The sequence below is a fragment of the Furipterus horrens genome, unplaced genomic scaffold (assembly GCF_987537825.1).
Source record: "Furipterus horrens unplaced genomic scaffold, mFurHor1.1.pri manual_scaffold_5, whole genome shotgun sequence".
Lineage (NCBI taxonomy): Eukaryota > Metazoa > Chordata > Mammalia > Chiroptera > Furipteridae > Furipterus > Furipterus horrens.
Genome location: NW_028327175.1, coordinates 62,202,001 through 62,222,963, shown reverse-complemented (window position 1 = coordinate 62,222,963; position 20,963 = coordinate 62,202,001). Strand labels below are relative to the sequence as shown.

The following is a 20,963-nucleotide window of genomic DNA, read 5'->3' as shown; positions in this document are numbered from 1 at the left end:
GGTGACATGGAAACTTCCTGTTTAGGAAATGACCTATTGATTGGCTGTCTCAAGTTAGGAACACTGACCTTGAGGCTCTTTTCTCCATTGATCTGCATTCATGGCTTAGGAAAGATTGCTATCTATAGTCACCTAAGAGCAAATGCTCATCTTCTACATTCAAGATACATTCAAGGTGATGTTTTAGCAAAAAAGATAATGATACTGATAAAAAGAAAAAACAGAATATACACGTATCTGAGCAGTATCATGCTAACCTATGCCACTAACAGTAACATTCTGTATTGCATTAACTGCTTCCATATCATATCACTGTGGCCTGAGTCATCTATTTTATTTGGTGACATGCGTACTACTATGCTAACTTACATGTTTAGTGTCCACCTTTAAAAACATTATCAGGAAAACTGAATCTTACAACAGTTTTTCATCTGGCTTTAAAAGATAAAATTAGTAAGTGAATGGAGAGGAATGGAATGCCTAAAAATATTAAATAGAAAAAAAAATGCATTAAATGCTTATATACCTTTTTGCCTTTAGTATCCTGTTGACCTGTCAGTAAGAAAAATTTTTTCCAGTTGAGACTGTTCTTTTCTTCATCCATCCATATGTTTCAATCTTATTCCTCATGACCAACAAGAAGTAACTGTGAACTTTCCTTAACCCTTTAAAGGTTCAGTCTACAGTTGTGATATATCGTCGTCGGCAGCCGTCCGTCTCGAGAGACGATGGTGTAGCTTCTTAAGAGTCTATCTGCACCGCCGAGAATGGCTGTGCAGTCCAACTCGGGAGTGACACGGTATCTGTCTCCTCCCGTGTTGAATTGACATCTTGCGATGACGCTGGAGTGTCCTCTCCAGTGAAGCTGAAGCTACAGAGCCTGGGCAGGGTGATATGGAGGGTCTGCTGTTGCCCATGCAGCAGACCCCCCCCTCTCTTCGCAGCTGAAGGGTCCAAGGGAAAGACGGAGTCAATACAGCTTGGCATCAGGTGCGCCGCAGGAGTTGCCGGTGTTGACTACAACGTCAAACCGCCTTAGGGACTCCAGCTCCGGATTTTCTGTCGGGGTTTACTCCCTTAGCCTTTCCCCTGAAGAGGTATGCCGCAAGGCAGCGGAGGTTTTTTGGAGTCAGAGTTTTCCTTCTCTGATGTGCCCTGACTGGAAGATCGAACCAGCGACACTTAGCTCGCAGGCCGACGCTCAATCCACTGAGCCAAACCAGCCAGGGACAGTTGTGATATATATATCACAAATAATATATATATATATATATATATATATATATATATATATATATATATATCCTTATAAAATTAATTTAATCATTTACTATTTAAACCCTATCTTTGATACAGTTAAACTAACCAGCTCAGGAAAAAAATATGAAAATGAAAAAAATCTGAATTGCACCAAAGTATCTTCTAAAAGTTCACACTGGCACACTAAAGATAACTATCATTTTTCCACTTACTGTACCAGCACAAGTTGATGGAGTGCATCTCATTACTTTAACAAAGAAATAAGCAATCAACTGCTTTAAACTGAAATTATTAGTAGGCTTATATTCTTGTAGCCCTGTACTGTAGAGTTTCAGAGGCTGGCATTTGGACTCAGTTACTTCAACAAATATTTATCAGGAGCCTCTGTGGTCGGGTGCTACCCCAGCACAATAGGAATAAAGGGTGAACAAAACAAAGTCCCTGCAAGCATGGATCTTACGTTCTTATTTACTAGCACCACGGCTGTTAGAAAATTTCATAACCTCACCAGACCTCAGTTTCTTCATTAGCAAAGTAAAGATAATACTACCTACTTTGTAAAATTATCCCCATCCATTGCTACTTCAATAATATCCAAGTAATAATTCTAATCCTGAGTTTAAAACACTTGGGGGGAAAAATGGATCTTTATGGCCCTGTAATTAAATTTAAAATGTTGCTTAGAGTCAGTATACAAAGCAAAAAAGTGTGAATAATATGTACTTGCCAAATATTGTAACACATGTAAAATGTACTTTACATCCATTACAGTATCTTATCTCAAACCCCAGGATTGTAAATATTTACAAACCCAGAAATAAATGTAATTCTAGAGAAGAAAATTTCATTTCTTGACAATAATGAAAGACTTCAGCCTGTGGGTCTTCTGGACAATTCAGAAAAGCCCTTATGGAAAGCTTGGTTAGATGTGAAATGTTGTTGGAGTGAAGCTCAATATGGAGGCAGTAAGGATAATTAATTATAAATAATTTTTTGTAATTGTTTAGCCATATCTGGTTCTGTCCAGTTTTTATCATAAATCAGTACTTAGTGGAACTTTTTGTTAATTTAAATGCTCTTAAGCTTTGCCCTGATACTTTTGAAATATTATCTGGTTTTAAAGTAATCAGTCCTATCCAATATGTTTGTATGTAATTTTCTAAATTAGTTCATAGTAGGGATTTACTATGTTTACATATTTGTTAATATATGTATTAAATTAAAGTCAGTGCATTTTTATCCTGAAGATGTTATTCTACATGTATTAATGGTGTATGTAAATAAGTTCAGGATCTTTCAAGAATTCTTGCCATATAGAAGGCAGTTGCATTATGGGATGTTTTTTAACTCGTTATTTTTTTATTTATTGGTTCTTAGAGAGGGGAGGGAAGGGAGAGGCTGGGAATGAAATTTAAGTAATACCAGATAGCATGACAGCAGCTCTAGACTTGGAGGTTGAATGTAACAAAAATAGTCTGTTTCTACATTACCCTAACTAGGATGAAAAGAAATCATAGTTCTGGAAGCATAACAGGCACTCCAGAGCTGTCAGTGTTGTCAACAGGTGACAGGGAACCTTTATAACCAGTAGTCAGAACTAAATGAAATCACCTGACAGAGGTAGGTGTTTTTTAAGTGTACCTTCAAAACAATTAAAATAGAAAATGTAATTTTATGTCAGTTTTATGTTATTTGTAATAATTTGCTTTATGCAATATTTTATATCTCATTATTAATAATATGAATACATTTGAGGCTATTTTGTTTATAGTTTAAAGTTTTTAAATTTATATCTGAAAGAAATAAAAGTTATAATAATTAGAAAAAAATTGAAATTGTTCACATCGATATGATTGTTTATGTAGATAATTCAAAATCTGTAAATTTTTAGGATGACAAGGATAATTTAGTAGAGTTGCTGGATAGAAAATCATTATACAAAAATCAATTGTATTTCTATATACCAACAAGCAGTTAGAGATCTATTTATAGTAGCATTAACAAATATGCAGCACTAAAGAAATAAAGCTAAGAGGCATATCATGTTCATAGATTTGATCACTCAATGCAGTAAAGATGTCAGTTCTCCCTGATTGATACACAGGTTTGACATAATTCATGTCAAAATCCTAGGAAGAATTTTTTATAGCTAAAAACCTCTGAAGTTCCCAAAAACACCTTCACTTCTGATACCAGCTGCAAGTGAGTGTCTCGAAGACCGCCTTTAGGCTTGACCGTTTGCCAGAAGGACTCACAGAAGTCATTGAAAGCTGTTATGTCACAGTGACAGTCTAGTGCAGCAAAAGGTACAGATTCAAATCAGCCAAGGAAGCAGCACTTAGTGCAGATCCAGGAAAGTTCCAAGAATGAGTTTCCAGTTGTCCTCTTCTAGTCAAGTCGTGGGCATTTCCATCTCCTCCCAGCATCAGTGTGTGAGAACACAGAGTACTACAAACCAGGGAAGCTCACCCAGGCCTTGGTGTCCAGAGTTTTTATTGCGACTTGGTCACATTGACATGGGTAACCACCTGTATGGCTATCTTTAGTTTACAGATCCTCCAGAGCTCAAACTCTTTTGGGGTAAGGTCAGTAGATACATAAACAAGGTTATTCTTAAATTTATATGGAAGGACAAAGGAACTAGATAGACTACTTTAAACAATTTTAAAGAAGATTCAAGTGGGAGTAATCAGTCTACCCTATGTCAATACATTACTGACAAACATATGAAGAAACTAGATCATTTACACAATACTAGAAGGAGTGTAAAATACTTCAAGTGCTCTGGAAACAGTGTAGCAGTTTCTTGAAAAACTAAACATGCAACTAATATTCAGCCCAGCAGTTGCACTGTTGGGCATTTATCCCAGAAAAAAATTAATATTATTTAACACAAAAAGTTGTACATGAATGTTCATAGCAGCTTTATTTATAATAGCCACACACACACACACACAAAAAAAAAAAAAAAAAAAAAAAAAAAACTGGAAACAACCCAGCTGCCCTTCAACAGAGGAATGTTTAAACAAACTGTGGTGCATTCATACCATGGGATACTACTCAGCAATAAAAAGGAACAAACTCTTGATACAGTCTGGTTAAACTCCAGAGAATTAAGCTATATTTACAAAAGCCAACCCCAAGACATTCTTGAATGACAAAATTATGGAAATAGAGAAGAGATTAGTGGTTGCCAAGGGTTAAGGAGGGGTTTGGAAAGGAAGTATTTGTGGCTATAGAAGGACGACATGAGTGATCTTTATGGCGATGGACATGTTCTGTAGCATTGTCACCATCCTGGACATCATATTTTATTATGGTTTTTACAAGGTGTTACTGTTGGTGAAATAAAAGGGACACAGGAGCAATCTGGGTTATTTCTTACAACTGCATATAATCTAGCAATTATTTCAAAGTAAAAATTAATTATGAATTTATGCATCAAAAAAATGAAGTACAAATCCTCTATGAAAAAAATGATAAAACTTCATTCAGAGGCATCAAAGATTATCTAAATAAATGGCAAGGTATATCATGTTAGATCTGTCCAGTGTGGCTTAGTTGGTTGGAGCATCATCCCATTAAACCAAAAGGTCACAGGTTAGATTCCCTGTCAGGGCACATGTCTAGGTTGCAGGTTCCATCCCCACAGTTGGGGTGCACAGGAGAGGCAACCAGTTGATATTTCTCACATCGATATTTTCTCTCACATTAATGTTTCTCTCTCTCTCTCCCCCTCTCTGCCTTTCTTTCTAAAATCAATAAACATGTCCTTGGGTGAGTATTAAAAAAAAGAAAGAAAAAAAAAGAGCCCTGGCCGGTGTGGCTCAGTGAATTGAGCTCTGGCTTGCGAACCAAGAGGTCACTGGTTCAATTCCCAGTCAGGGCACATGCCTGGGTTGCAGGCCAGGTACTCCGCTAGGAGCGTGCACATCGATGTCTCTTTCCTTATCCCTCCCTTCAGCTCTTTCTGAAAGTAAGTAAATAAAATCATTTAAAAAATTATTTTTAAGAAAAGATATAGCATGTTCATTGATTGGAAGAGCCAGTATTATAAATATATCAGTTCTCCCAAAATTGGCCTATAAGCTTAAAGCTTTAGTACAATTCCAAATTATTAAGTGACTGGGATAATCTAAAAATGGTTACTTTACAACCTCCGCCTTTCTCTTTTTGGCTACAAAGCAAAGAGCTGTGATTTTGAAAGTCCGACAAAGCAATACAGAATGATGCTATGGATACAAAGTTCATGTGATGATTCATCCATGTATTCAGAATAACAGTAGCACTTTGCTTTGTAAATTCACAAGTTCTTACCGTCATGAGTTTTTGTATGCCTCCAGTTCCTAAACTTAAAATGGGAATCATTAAAATAGTGTAAAAACCATAGAAAATTTGTATGATTCTATGTTTTGTAATATTTTTAATAATATTTAATAAGCATCAGTTTTCTGGTGAATTCTGTTCCAGATAGTTGTTTATACAGCATACATCTTTTAAGTCTCAACTGTAATTTCTGAAATAAAAAGTTTTGAGGCATTACCTCCAAAGGATTTGGAGATAAAGTAAGGTATTTGTCATACATGAAATGACTAGCTAAGCAAAGCAAATATATGATAATTTAATACACACCATATACAAAGTACTGAAACATGCAGAAAGGGGATAGGTGGTGTGAGGTAAAGGCAGCTTGTTAGAGGAAGTAAATATTGAAATGGATATTAAAGCAATCAGATATTCATCTTCTAAAAATTATTTTCATTTTTAGTACTTAACCAATTTGTAAATACTGACTATATTACACCAAATGCCTATGTAACTTTAGCGTATCACAACCTCTCTGAACTTTAGGTTTTACCTGTGAAATGAAATTTTATCTAGGGTCCTATTTTATATTTGATATGTTTTTATCCACATCTAAATTTGGACAAAGCCAACTCCATCCTGGGCTTACAATGCAAGCTCTTAAACAGTTAGTCTCTCTGAGAGTTCTCAGTTCTGACACTTTCCTAAACCTCTTTTCATTCTAGTAAGTTGTATTTCCATTTTTGAAGAGATCTAGCAGATGCTTTCAGTATTCTTCAGTGCCTATCAACTAGCTGCTAATGGACTGTGGGTGCCCTCATCAGTTTGTTGGAGAGGCAAGAAAAACACTGCTTCCTTCAGCTTTGATTACAGACTATCCAACTGTCATTATATTCAATTCTGAAGGAATTTATTTTTAACTCTAAAAGCTAATATACACTTCAATATAAGGTATACTTTATCAATTTATGTTGGACATGAGTTAAGTTTGATCCCTGCCTTCAATACCTTTAAGATGGTAATCTCTTCTCTGGCTGGGCTGCAGAATCACCAGAATCACAGATGCCCAGTTCCAGAGATGTGGAAAAGGTTTAAGCAATGTCAATTGAGCTGGACCTGGGAAAGCAGGAAATAGAGGGTACTTATAGAAGGAGAGTGGAAGGATAACCCTCAGGGGGAAAAAAGATAATCTAGAAACAGAGAACAGAATAAGGAAATTCTGGTTAATTTTATAAAGTAGGAAAGCCCTTGGATATTTTTGAGCCAAGAAAGAGATACATGACACAAATAATACTTCGGAATTTTTCATCTGGTACAAGTGTATGAGATAGAAGAGGAGAGACTGAAGGAGGCAGTGAGGTTAGTTAAGAAGATGTTTCTGGATTCTAGAGGATAGGTCATTAAATCTAGAGTGATAGGAGTGGGAAAGAGATTCCAAAACTTTGCTGAGGTGTAATTGTCAGAATGTGGTAACTGGCTGATCAGGAGGCAGCTGACAAGGGCGGAGAAGAAGCAATGATGACTGAAAGGCTCTGAGCTGGAGTAAAGGGAATGTTGTGTCCATTCACAGAAATGAAAAACTGTGGAAAGCCTGCCTGGAGAATAAGCCCACCAGTTAGTTACCTCCAGACAGCCTGCAGAAACGGACTGATGCAGCAGCGCATTCCCTCTCCCAGTACCTTCCCAGCACACACAACGGTCCTTCCAAAGGCTGAGAAAGCACAGGTATCAGCATATAGAACAAGAGCAGAATTATTTAGGAAAATGCCATTTCCAGGTCAACTACACTTTTGTATCCACTACACTGAAGTATTATTTTATTAGGCTGTCAACTCACTGAATATCACTATTACTGAATCATTCATTACTTTATTTATGTAAACTAGCAGCAAGTAGATTTTATATCCTGTAATGTGTAGAAGGGTGAGCCCCAGGGAATGCTGTAGAGATGGGAGGAGTTAGTAAGTGCAATCAGGAAGCGTTAAATCCATCATCCTAACTCCCCACAGTCCATTCCCCACATGCCAACAAGTGTACTTTTTGAAATGCTTGAAACTCCGCAAACAGCCCTTCCACTGCACTTGGGATAAAATTCAGACTTTTCACTCTGGCCTGGGAGACCTCACATGGCTTGGAGGCTGCCCACCTGTCTGAACCATCTTCTACCATGTTCCCTCTCACCTACTGTGCTGCAGTCACTCCAATGTCTCTGTTCCTGGGCTGTGACAAGCTTCTCCCTCCTCAGAGTTCCTGCTTTGGTTCTTCAGATTTCTGCCTGCAGCACTTCACCCCAGGCCTTCATCTGGCTCCTTCTTGCCATTCAGGTTTCAGGTCACAGGTCTTCTGCATCCAGTCTAAATTGAGGACTGGTGGACCACCTCTCTTCATCCCACCTCCTCCTCCTCGTGTCTTCACATCCCCCTATTGTGTTTTCTTCACAATGCTTCCGACTCTGCCTGTCATCCCTACTAATGTGTATGCTACAGAGCAGAATTGTTAATATATTTTGCTCACCACTGCATCCCCAACCCCAAGAAATAATGTCCAGCATGCAGTAAGTACATAAATGTATAAATTAACCAATCACAGCACCTCTGGGAAAATTATCTGCCCGCAAATAGAGTAGAATCTACAACTGAGAGGAGGACAACAGAATATTTGGATTGAACTAGTTAATGTTTTGTTTTGTTTTGTTTAGAAAGAAGGAAAGTATTTTGCAGTTTACACACACACACACACACACACACAGTTTACACACATACACACACACACACACACAGTTTACACACACACACACACACACACACACACACACACACACACACTAGCAGCCATAAGCCACATAGCCCTTTCTGACAGTTTTATTTTAGAATGATGCCCAGTTCAGTTCTTTGCTGATCGTGGTGGGAATAATCGGATCAGAAACCTGTACATATGGGAATAATGATTGTTTGATTCTTCGCATTCCCTTGTTTGGTACTTTATGTTAGTTAGTTTTAAAAATGACAAAGAGAAACTAGGAAAAGAAAGCTTTTGCCCACACCTAGGCTCAATTGTTAAAGGGAAACAGTATCATCCCGTGTGGCAACAGTAAGAGTACTATGTGAGACAAGAATTAAAACCAAAAAAAGCACTTATACACCATCTGTCAGGGTTTGATATGCCATTGAAACACAAAAATGTATCCATCTTTAGGAGATGGTTTATTAGAAAGATCTGCCTGATTCAGTGTCAGAGATCCACAGCTGCTGCAGGCTGTCTGCTGTGCCTCAGAAAGTTTACTTCTGTACTCCTGAAACTAATATTACATGTGAACTATACTTTAATGAATAACTTTTTTAAAAAGAATAAGTTTACTTCCCAGAGTTGTCTCCCCGGGTTCTTAAGTTGCCCCATGCCCTATACCACCCTGCCCCCAACCCCTTTTCCTAGATGAGAGACATAGGAAAGAAGCAGAAGGAAAGGGCAGACTGCCTTAGAAGCTGCAAATGACCCAAAAGTTTCTACCACTGATTTTATGTCTTTGTTTCAGCCTAACTCTTACCTCTGGTCAAGCCCGAAGACTTGCCTTTAGGTTCCCAACACAATCTCAGCTTTAAAGGGCTTGCAACAGTGATAGCAATGGAAAGGGACTTGCCCGTCTGTTACACAAGTAATTGAACAAGGTGATGTAACATGTTCACTGACCCACTCTTGGCATTGCCCTCACAGTCTCAGTGAACACCCTACCCCACTCCCATTTATTGCCAGTCACCCACTGTGGCTGAGTCCCACCTACATTTGTGCTTTCTAACTGGGAGAGTCTCTCTTAGGCACCCTTCACTGTTCAAATATTGGTAAGTTTGGATTTTTTAAAATTATGTTCTCCTTAGAAGCTCTAGAATGCATTTTAAAATGAATTTTAGTAGTTCTATTTAAATCTTTTTAGAAGGCAGATTATTTTTCAGTGCTCTGGTATTTCTCTAATTCTGTATAACTTTCTAAAAATAACTGCCGGTAAGCTCATAAATTCATTACTAATCCCAGTGGGACTCAATAATGCATATTACAGATCTCTTGATTTTCATATATTAGATTTTCTCAAGAGTTCCCTTACCTGTTATTATCAACATAGCTATATTGACAAGGTCTTCATTACTTCCTAATTGCCCATATTTCTTTTTCTTGTTAAAGATCAATTTTTAAAATCAAGTCTTATCACTTTGAAGTATCATAGACATGTTATCCTGTTAATATTAACATTTGATATCTTTCTAGGGTTTTTTTCTCTTTTATCATAGGAAACTTAGAAAATGTACTCATCTTTTGCTTTAAAAACTGATTCTTTTGTTGTCAGGGGCTGGTGGGTTGTCAGTGGGAGGGTAGGGGCACATGCTAGTTTTTCTCCCTGAAACAAAGATATTAAAATGATACTTCAGCCCTGGCTGGTGTGGCTCAGTAGATTGAGTGCCATCCTGCAAACCAAAGGTCGCTGGTTCAATTCCTAGTCAGGGAACATGCCTGGGTTGCCGGCCAGATACCTGGTTGGGGGCACGGGGGAGGTGGTTGGGCGCATGCAGGTCTTTCTCCCTCCCTTCCCTTCTCTCTAAAAATAAATAAATAAACTTCCTAAAATAAAATGATACTTCATATTCAAAGGTGACTTTGTGAACAGTTAATTCCCTATTCCAAATGAGACCCTGAAATGTAAATGTTTTAAAGATTTTATTTATTTGTTTTTAGAGAGAGGGGAAGAGAAGAGAGAGGGAGAGATGCATCGATCAGTTGCCTCTCACACGCCCCCAACTGGGGACCTGCCCACAACCCAGGCATGTGCCCTGACTGGGAATTGAACCAGTGACCTTTCAGTTCGCAGGCTGGCACTCAGTCCATTGAGCCACAACAGCCAGGGTCTAAAATGTAAATTATGCATAGATTGCAGAAATTATTGCATGATCTTTGGTTTAGTACCATGTAAATATAAAGTGACTAGCAATAATTAGAATAGTAAATAGCTGACCAAGAAATTCTTCTGAATTATATCTTTGGTAAGAACTTACTTAGACTGTCCATCAAATTACACTAGTAAGCCTCATCTCTAGCAAATCTCATTTGTGTATATGCAATATCACTTAAAAATGATTATTTGCTTTCCTAGAGAATTCTTCAACGTATTAAAAAATACATTGAAGAAGTAAAAATAGCCTACTTCTTCCTTTAAAAATATTCTACTTACAGAAATTACATTTACATATAACTTTTTAAGACATCTACTACATAAAATGAGGTACAGCTTCAGAGTAGTCTACAGCTGCCAAAATAAACACATCAGGAGTTTGGCTGCTAACTCAGTAGCATATTTTGGCATGGTTTTGCCCTCTCCATAAAAAAAAAGAAAGAAATTATAAGTACTAAGACCAAGTGAAGAGGAGTGTGGACAAAGCAGAGTTGGAAGAAACACTTGGCTTGCCATTATGACAGGAAGAAGAGAAATAGACAAGACAGAAGATACAGCAATGTTTTCTTCTCTCTTATCCTACTCTTTGAGAATTCCACTCTCAGTGCTATTTTTGTTCAATTTCTAAATGCTATTACATAAATGTAGCCTCCCTCTTTCTCAGTTCCATTATAAGACACTTGTTCTTAAATAAATAGTCTTTTGGGAAAAGAAATGAAACATTTTAGCAATTTGATCTTTCTTATATGATTCATTGTCTCATCCTTTATCTTAAAGTTTCTAATTCTTTTGACAATTTGTGCTATCTTTACTGCTTTGAAAATTGCTTCAGTTCATTTTTTTAAAACAAGTGATAGATAAAGGATAAATATTCAGTGTAGTATTTTAATTGAAAGTTCCCCTATCCCCTACTTTTTTATTACTCCACAATGAATAAAATCATTAACAAACAGTATTTTTGGAAGAAACAGTAAGAGAAATAAAAGTCATTTTATTGTCTGTGTAAGCATAAAAGAGATAGCTAGAGTAGGGTTCAAATTATAGGAAAAATTAAGCTCTAATGTAATAAAAAAGAATTAACTATTCATTTTTATTTAAGCTGACCCTTGATCATCTATATACCTCCTATTACAACAAATATTACACATTACTTGTACTACCCTGAGATAAAATCTAGAGATAACATAACCCATCTACTAATACAGTTGCTAAATTATTATAATGATCAGTTAACATATAAAAAGAATGAAAGAAAAGTAACTCATGATAAAACTAATATGCATATCAATATTTAAAGTGCTCAGGAAAACCAACATGAGAAGACATAATATAATAGATATTTAGTCCTGTGCATAGATTCACCATGAATGCAACAGCTACAAAGGCAGGTGTGTTTATTGGCAACTCAAGTGCAGTGGGCAGTGATACCATCCATGATGAGATTTTCTCAAGTGTTAAACCAGTTTTATTAATATTCTGAATAACATAATTTTAAAATTCCTTCAATTTACATTATAGTTGGATTCCTGGAAAATTCTGTGTATGTTGAAATCATGCCAAAAATACTTTGAGATTATTTGTTACCAGATCTAAATTCTAAGCCCATCTAATTATACATAGGTTTTTTTCAGATACATGCATAGCTGGTGGAACATTTTACATCTGTGTCAGGTGCAGAACAATTCCTAGTGCTTCACTGCCCTGCAAACTGCAGGATATCCACCATCCCAGGCCTCCTTCTCCCAGTAAATGTTAATAGCTCCTTCTCATCTTGACCATCAAAAATATCCCTGCAAATTTCCAAAATGCCCCAGAGGCCACTACCATGCCCATTAAGAACCACTGATTAAAACTAAGCAAAGATACATTTTTGTAACAAAGAACTAAGATCCTGTACATTTTATTTTAATACTGATTTGATTTTATGGGTTAGGAAACTGAATGTGCCCCAAAGGTGACTTATCCATTAAGAACAAGCCTTTCAATCCAAAAAGGATACAAAAATCACTCCCTGAGAACATGGCAGGTGTTTAACATGAGAAACCCTTTTATTTCCTACATTGTGGGAACCTCTCTATATTAGTAAAATGGTGGTTTGAAAGTGGAAAGAAGTTCATAATCCCTAAAAAGAGGCGCTTCTGATCACGTTAAAGTTGTGGTAGAGGGAAGACCAGGCCCTATCAAACCATGTCTATCACCGTCAAATAGCATGATTAATGCTAAGTGGACTAGTTTCCATGTTACCTACACATCATTGCAGCTTATCGATAAATGGCTGCTTTTCTGATTGGCCTAAGCTTTTCGCTTTTATATCATTTTATGAATAATATAATGGCCTAGTGTTTCTGTCCTGATGGAATAATTTCCCCTAAAGTGTTGCATGTTTTTAGTTCTAGAAAGCTGCTCTGAAAGTTTTCAGTCCCTAAGCATTGCTATGGGTAGGTATTCATATTAATTTGTAAATATTTTAATTGAACTTTGGTCCTAAAATTTTAAAAAGTCTCCAAACATGTTCTTAAAATGTGTATATGCAGCCCCAGAGGGACGTGCAATTACCTAACTTCCAAACACTATTTTAAAATTATTTAAAATCTACTTTAAAAATATAAAATAGAAAGCCATTTTTCTATAAAATATTCATTACCACTCCTTAGTTTAAGAAGAATTTTCCCTCCCCCATCCCATTCTCTGTAATTCAGTTTCTAATACACCTTGCTTATAACCTTTATTCCTAGCAATTTTCCTTCCTCTGACAAAGCACGCATTCTCATTATTTATACTCTTAAATTACAAGGGTAAATGTTGAGAGCCAGTGCAGATACTTAGTTATCTCAGGGACTTGGGTCTTTTCAGCCAAGGACTAATCAAGCAGAGAGTAATCATAAGCTAAAACTAAAAAGCCTTTGTAGTGATTTTATCACAAGGGAAATTTGTTCATCCTTCAGAAAGACTGTCACGAGAAAAAAAAAAAAAAAGGAGTTAAAATTGCTTCAGACCGTTGACTCCTTGGGTCCCTCTAGATTCATAGATTGAATTGGTTTTCAAGGGGTAGGAGGAATTATGAGAAGAGTTCCCTGAGAAAGCTTATAAATGGATCATAGTCTTGGTAACACTAGTGCGTGTTAAGTGTGATCACTGTGGAGGAAATGCCAAATGAGCCTGGAAGCATGGGAAATGAGAAGGAAAAGAGACAATTAACACCTTTTTTTTCTTACTGTGTTTGGGGATTGCCATGTAGTATGCATCTGAGAATAGTCTTTCAAAAAGAAGAAATACAATTGATTTTAAAATATTTTATCATTATAAATGCAATTAGTAGTTATTGTTGAAATGAAACTAGAGTTGCAAGCACTACAGAAGTACATCAGGCATTTCATAAGCCTATCTAGAAACTGGGCTCACTTCTAGATATATCCACAAAATATTTAAAGTTTATGTCTGAGCTTGAGTAGAACTGCTCATTTGGGTTTGGAGAATATAATACCTCTAAATTCAAAATTGGAATAATAAACATCTGGATGTTACATATGTTTTTAAAAACCTGAACATTTACACACCTATTATACACGCAGGCATATGTGTAATATCTTTACCCAAGAATTATATTAAGACTTGTAAAATCCAGTCAGACACTTCAGGATTTGCCAAGATAAACCTACGCTCATCTCTCTCTCCCATTGAATAGCGTTGAATTTTGCCCAAAATGAGTAAGCAAATAGAGAAATGACCTCATTTTTGAGTCTGAATGCAGTAGTGTTAGCAGATATTTCTCAAGGGTACTTCCATACTGCATCCGCTCAGTTTCCAATGCTGGCTTATAAAGTATTCTGCAGAGAAGAGGATAGAGAGCATCCTTGTGAGGGCGCCTATAAAGGGAGGGTTCTCTGGGCCGGCCAGCTCCCACAGCTAAGTCACATGCACACACTGTAGCTTTCTGCTCTCTGGTCGACCGCAGCCATAGCATCCTTATTGTTGTAACTCCTAAATTGTGATACTGTCACAAAACTGTTGCTAGGCAACAAATGTGGTTACCAGGTCTCAGCGAATAGCTGAAGGGGAAAGAAAAGTGTTGCACCATTGTAGAGTAACCATAGCAATGACCTACTATTACAGACTAAAGAATTATCATTAACAATGTTAAAGTATCAGACAGAGGCCCTCAATCTGGAGACTTCCTGGCAATATCTCTGCATAATTGAGTGATCTAGGAAGAGATTTCAACTGTCTTGAAGTTACTCATTATTTCTATGGGAGAGTCTTAGTAATTATTTTTATTTTTTAATTTAAAAACTGTTTAGTTGTGCATCTACTGGTAAAATGATAGAAACTATCTCAAGGAATCAAAAACAGATTAATGTCCTTATCTGTTGTTGTGTCTGCATCAACAAAATGTTATTTTTTGCCTGTGAAACTAAAGGTGAATTGGATTTGAAAAATACTGTACATTAGTATTAAATTGAAGCCACAGAGAGAAGCTGTAGTAAAATAAAATACCCCGTAAACTGACAATTAAGCCTGCGTTTTGTAAGTTGAATTTCTCCTGACAAAATAGGAGGTCTAGATGCTCTTTTAGTAGTCGCTGCTTTGAAACATTTTTTTTTCTTAGCTTTACAAAAATTGCCCCATAAGTGTGTGTGTTTGTTTTTTAAGTAGCCTGCTAGGACATTTCTAGGCAAAGTCTCTTTTGGTCCTTCATTAAGCATCCCGTACAATTTGGTCTCAGTGGCCTCCCTGAGGCGATCCTAACAGCAAGCTTCCTGGAGAGGCAAGAAAAACCTGAATTTTTTTTTTTTTTTCCTCCTGGAAAGCAGAGGAACGTGTGTGCTTTGGAGTGGGTGCAGAAGCCGGGTTCCGCGCCCGGGGGAAACCAATCCCCGCGCGTGCGGAGTCTGGGGAAGTGGGTGGTTTCGAGGCGGGGATGGGAGTGGCCCTTCGCGCCGTGAGCCTCCATTGGCCCGGAGGGCCTGAGGCCCCGGGGGGGCCGCCCGGCAGCGCCTGGGCGACCCGCGGGGACGTCCGGGCCCGCGTTCCTGCGCAGAGGAGCGGAGGGGTTGAGGCGGGAGGCGGCGGAGGTCTCCGGATCATCGGCCGGGGCGCCACCCACGCGCAGTTGGCGGACGTGAGCTCTCCTCCTAGCCCCGGGGTCAAATGGAGCCGCAGGTGAAGGTGTGTTTTGGGGAGCCAGGCGCCCCGAGGGGCTGCGGCTTCAGGGTCGGGTGCGGGCTCCAGATGCGGAGGCTCCGCGGCCTGCGCCTCGACTCGACCTGGCAGTCGCCACCGCACCTTCGCGGCCCCGGAACGAGGTCCCTCGTAACCAAGTCTGTGTTTTTTGCAGGCACCGACCGTCACGAGCTCACTTCCTGGAAGAGCTTCCCGTCTATTTTCAAATTCTTTGCGGAAGCCTCTGAAGCCAAGACCAATTCCCTTAAGCCGGCTCTGACGCGGCGCTCGCACCGCATCCAGCACGAAGAGCTGTAAGAGGAGAGCGAGCGAGACGGGGGAGGGGACGCCCAGGTCCCACACGCGAGCATGCATCCTCCCGGCTCCTCACGGCCTGTTGTCAGCGAGCAGACTCCCAGCCCCTCATTAGATTGTTTTCTTCCTAGAGCACAGGGTCGTGATATATACATCTAAATAGCGTTTTGCATTATTTCTAGATGAGTGCAACTGTCAAAGCAATATGGGTTCACTGGTCTTGCTTCCTGCGGGCCGAGCCCGGGCTTCGAGCTGCCCGTCATCGCTCAGATTAAGGCTGACAGCGCCCTGCCCGGCGCTGCCGGCGCGCCTCTAATTGCCCTGACGGAGCCCGCGCGGGCGCTGCGGGACGAGCGGCGTCTGCGCGGTCCTACCGCCCGCTGCAGCGCTGCCGCTCGCTGCTCCTCCACCCCCGGCCCCAGCCCCCCTTATTCAGGTCCACGCCCGCCCCCGAACGAAAACAAACTTCTATCTAGACTTAAAACTTCCCTTTTCTGCAGGTTTTTCACTGACAGCGTCTTATGCCTCTTTTTTTTTTTTTTTAAAGGAAGTTACCCCTTCACACCCAGAAAAAACAAATTTAAATTCAGAACATGAATGCTATGATGTACTATGTAGTTTTGGGAGCGCAAATTGTTCTCTCCCTAACGATCTATTTTCATTTTCAGACCAGAAGAAAAACTTTGCATAAAAATTCTATGAAGTACTGAATGCACATTACTGCTGAAAATCCTTGCCAGTTGACCATGACATTTTATTACACCACTTTCTAATTCCCAAAGACATTATTTGAAACAAAACATAATGATGAACAAGTCTTTTAAGTATATGTGTGAAAGCCCCCTTTTCAGTGGAATTTCTAACTTTATCATTAGAATTGACTTTACTTTTTAAATATAGTATGTATATTGAGTGGCATTGTAATTTAGGAAGCATTCTTACGTTTTGCTTTTTACATCTTAATGTGGAGAAAGTTTGTTTTTGTTGTTAACCCTAACTAAAATGATCTATTCAGATCTTTCATGGAGTTAGATCCTTTTAGGGATAAAATTTTTAATCATCATCAGGAAAATGAATCTGTGTACTCTTGAGCCTTTTCCTTCTGAAAGGCTAAGTGGGGCTAAAATAATTATTTTAGTTTTCTGCTCCAACAGAACGGAAAGACCTGATGTGAAAGGTTTTCTCAATCCAATGATAACAATTGTTAGTAGTCCATTTCCTCTGTAGGGTTTTGCCCTACGGTTTCAACTATTAAATATTTAATCAAGCTAAGATCTGGCCAACACTGAAATATAAGAGGCAAAGTAAGTTAAGATTTTGCTGACTTTTACATTCAAATATTAAATCTTAACATCATTTTTAATTTCTTGAAGAATTTAATTACTCACTGAATATTCTGTTTCTAATAGATAAGGAATTGAATTTAATATTCAGCCTTTTCTTAAAGTGTATGCAACAATATGCCTGCCTTATTTGAGGACATGATAAAATGTACCCAAAATGACTTAGAACTGACTCCTGGGGAGGGGGGTAATCTTATAATAACCACCTCATGGATGAAATGTTTTTATATTATGAACAGATTTCAGCAAGTTTTAACACTGATAATATCTTTGTTTGTATACAAGTACATTAATTAGTTCTTATAGTTTTAATAATGGCAAATAAAGTGATCTTTTTTCAGTGGTCATAATACATATCTTTCAATGTTATTTTAGCAGAAACAACATAGGAGGAAAAATCAAAATATCTTATTATCCAGCTTCTACATAGGTTAAAATGTGTAACTCCACCAATGTCAGTCAAGCCCCTTGGTCTGCAATCTTTTCTATTTCAGAAGTAATGGTGAATTGTATAAAATAATGGTACCTTCCATTGAGAGGATTTGGGAATTGATGTAGATTGAATATATTTTTCAAAGTGTTATAAATTGTATGGTTTTTTCAGTACATGAAAATGTTCACAGGAAACTAATTTTGTTGTATTTTTTAAAAATCAGTCCTCGTGCAATGCTAAATTTGTGACGCTTCTGCAGCTGAATTATAACAAAGAAAATATGCTCAGCTTATAAACCAAATCATTCCTATTTCTTCTCTTAGATTTTTCTCACCTCTTTTTAAAAAACATTTACTTTTAACTAGAGTAAATCACTGTTAAATTGCCTTTAATACTTTAAAACTACTGGGTTGTTAGGCCTTATTTAACTATCTGTAGGGCTATTTGCAAACTTAAGTTGTGTAAATGTAATTTCTACTTGTGGATCTGAGCTGTAGCCACACGGAGAGAGCTAGGCAAACCTTCCCAGACCTCCAGCTGGTAAATGAAAAAGATTCATTGTCATGTAGGATTTTTTTAACCTGTTGATTATGGATCTGTTGGTATAAATGTAATACTATCCTTAACCTCAATTTTCCTGGAGTATCAGTGATCAGTTGGTAGAAGCCTGCCTGCTTGGAAGTGACAAGTGTTAATATTTTTGCTCTGATCTTCTCCGTAATTTGGTTTCTTTAGACAAGTTTTTAGGAGAGCAGAGGTCTAAAGTTAGGATGTGGGTCTTCTTTTTAATTAAATGCTCGAGCAAGTGGAACGGGGAGCAAAGAGTTGTTGCTAAATATAAGATTCAAAATCATCCTGTTAAAACTTAAAAGCCAGTTATTGGCTTTGGAGCCTTCTAAAGGTACCTAACCATGCAGCCATTAAAAGTTTTTAAGGCTATTTGAAGGGGTAGGGTAGGGGGAGAGAATCTAATTATAATTGATCTCTTCTCAAGTTTCTCCCTTGTGCTTCAACCTGGATTACATTATTGTTTATACCAAAAAATTTTAAAGTAAAGCACAGGAGATTCTTATATATTATATATTTCTGTTTATCATTTTAAAATAAAAACAATTTTCCCAACAAGCAGTGGTGTGTTATTCTTGTTTGGAAGTTAATTCATGTATAGATGTTAATAAGAGGAGAAACCTAAAAAGAATGATGGAGTAGCATTCATCAATGTACTAAAATCTTATAGCTGCTTATTATTACTATTATTGTTACTGTAAGGTAATACCCTAACTCTAGTTGAGTTACTATTTTGCTTGGACCTTTCACAAAGCTACCATTTTTAATACATTTGTTTTTAATATCTAAAATATCTCTTTAGCTACAATAAAATTTGAACCAGTTGTTAAGCTATCATTTTATAAAATATGCTGTGGTATACAGTAAACAACCGTGTTTTCCAAAAGTCTGCTGCAATTCAATTATTCCCTTGATGTATTACAAAGTCTAATCTGAAAATATCTTGTTTACATTTATTTTACAGCTTTTCCTCCTTTAAAACGTGTAACTCCTCTGAGAGTGTGACAAAATATGTGAACTATATTATCAGTGCTAATAACTGATAAGTTAGATTTTTTTAGGTTTCTCTGGATTATCTGGAATTTCAATCCAAACACGTGTGTCTTGTCATAATCATAGTTTGTAAGTGTAAACTTACAGGTTCATTTTGGTGTCTGTAATCCTGATTCATTAAGAAAGGTTTCTATTACAGAAACTAAAAATGTCTCCAAAACTTTCCCTATGCCTCTGTAGAGAAAAAGGTCTTTAAATAATGTAAGACATTCTCATCTTTGAAATATGGGTGGCCAGGAAAAGGGAGGGGGCAATAGTGGTGGTTATTTTATGATTACTTATTAGGGGCTGTAATAATATAAAATAAAAGACTCCAGGAGGTACTCCCTTTCAAAAATTGAATACTTTCCTTCCTTCCTTCCTTGTATAGAGTGACTGAGTGGGAGTCTCTTGAATTGTTGGTCTTCCTTTTATCTAATATTCTATTAATCTCCAAAAAGATCAGTTTGAGTCTGGGAAAGGGTTTTTAATCAACACTTCACAGAGCTTAAAGCTACCCTACCTAACGCGTCAGCTTTGTTAGACGGTTTTAGATGTAAAGCATTGCAACTGTCATGCACTGTACTAAGGGTAAAGAATGTACACCAAGTGGAAGATGTTGAAAAGAGAGAAATAGCACAAAGTCGATCAACGGAGATTCAAGAATAGAAGTAGCCATCAAAGCATTCCAGCGTTTATCTCCAAATCTATATAGGGTTAAAAAAAAAAAAAAAAAGCAACAATGATAGTTTTAAACCTCACACTTAGGAGGGATGAATGTTGATTTAATTGATTCATTTGGATCCATGTTTTTAAAGTTTCACACCACTGATCTTTCATGTAGTGATGTCTTTAGCAGTCAGTGGTCTGACATGAGCCTTCTCAGATTTCATCAGCGGGACTCTCCATGACATCTGAAATATGCAAGGGCCTGTGCAGTGGTAACTGGAATTGGGAGACCTCGATGCCAAAGAGCATGGTTAGATTGAAGAACTCTTGTTAATTCTTAGCACAAAGGTTTTTGAGGAGTGGTAATTGTAAATGAACCATAAAGGTTAAAGTCACCAAATATTATATAGTGGGCTTTAATTGCTAGGTAGGAGAAAATTGTTCTCAAAGTTTGACCATTAAGTGGATATCATGCAGTGAGCAGTATTTTTCCTGTGAATGTAAAAAGCTTGAAAATGGAAATTTGACTTAACCCATAAGGCCTTCCATGCCACTTTTCCCATTCCTGCACCTTGAGATTTGTCAAAAACCTTTTGCTATATTTTTATATTGTTGGAGTTGAGTTCTATTTGAAACATGTTTCTAAGAAGAAATCTAGAGAGGTCCTGCATCTTTCCAGGTCATTCAGCTTTTTCTCCCTTGGCTATGACATCTGGTAATATGGGGAGATGGTCATAGGTAAAATAATGTTGAGCTGTACTTTGTAGCCAGCCGGCAGTACCAATACAAAGAATCTGAAATGAAAAGACAACCACCACCCTAAGAATATGTCTCTTTTTAAAGTTTACAATTTGAATAATGAACTTGGATTGAAACTTGGCAGGAAAACAAACCATGGCACCATCACATCACCAACCATTTTCACTTTTCTGTCCAATTTCAG

The 20,963-nt window shown here is 37.7% G+C and overlaps 1 protein-coding gene across 5 annotated transcripts in view; it reads left to right on the top strand.

Annotated features, from left to right (window-relative positions):
- Window positions 1-18,880, top strand: part of ARB2A (ARB2 cotranscriptional regulator A) — a 460,460-nt gene extending 441,580 nt beyond the window's left edge. For 3 of the 5 annotated variants that reach the window (XM_090276494.1, XM_090276487.1, XM_090276486.1), the window contains 2 exons: window positions 15,837-15,975; window positions 16,645-18,880. In XM_090276494.1, the coding sequence (XP_090132620.1) occupies window positions 15,837-15,975; window positions 16,645-16,678 (173 nt within the window). In that variant the 3' untranslated portion in view covers window positions 16,679-18,880. The other 2 variants (XM_090276488.1, XM_090276490.1) reach the window with 2 other exon arrangements.
- The last annotated feature ends 2,083 nt before the right edge of the window (window positions 18,881-20,963 follow it).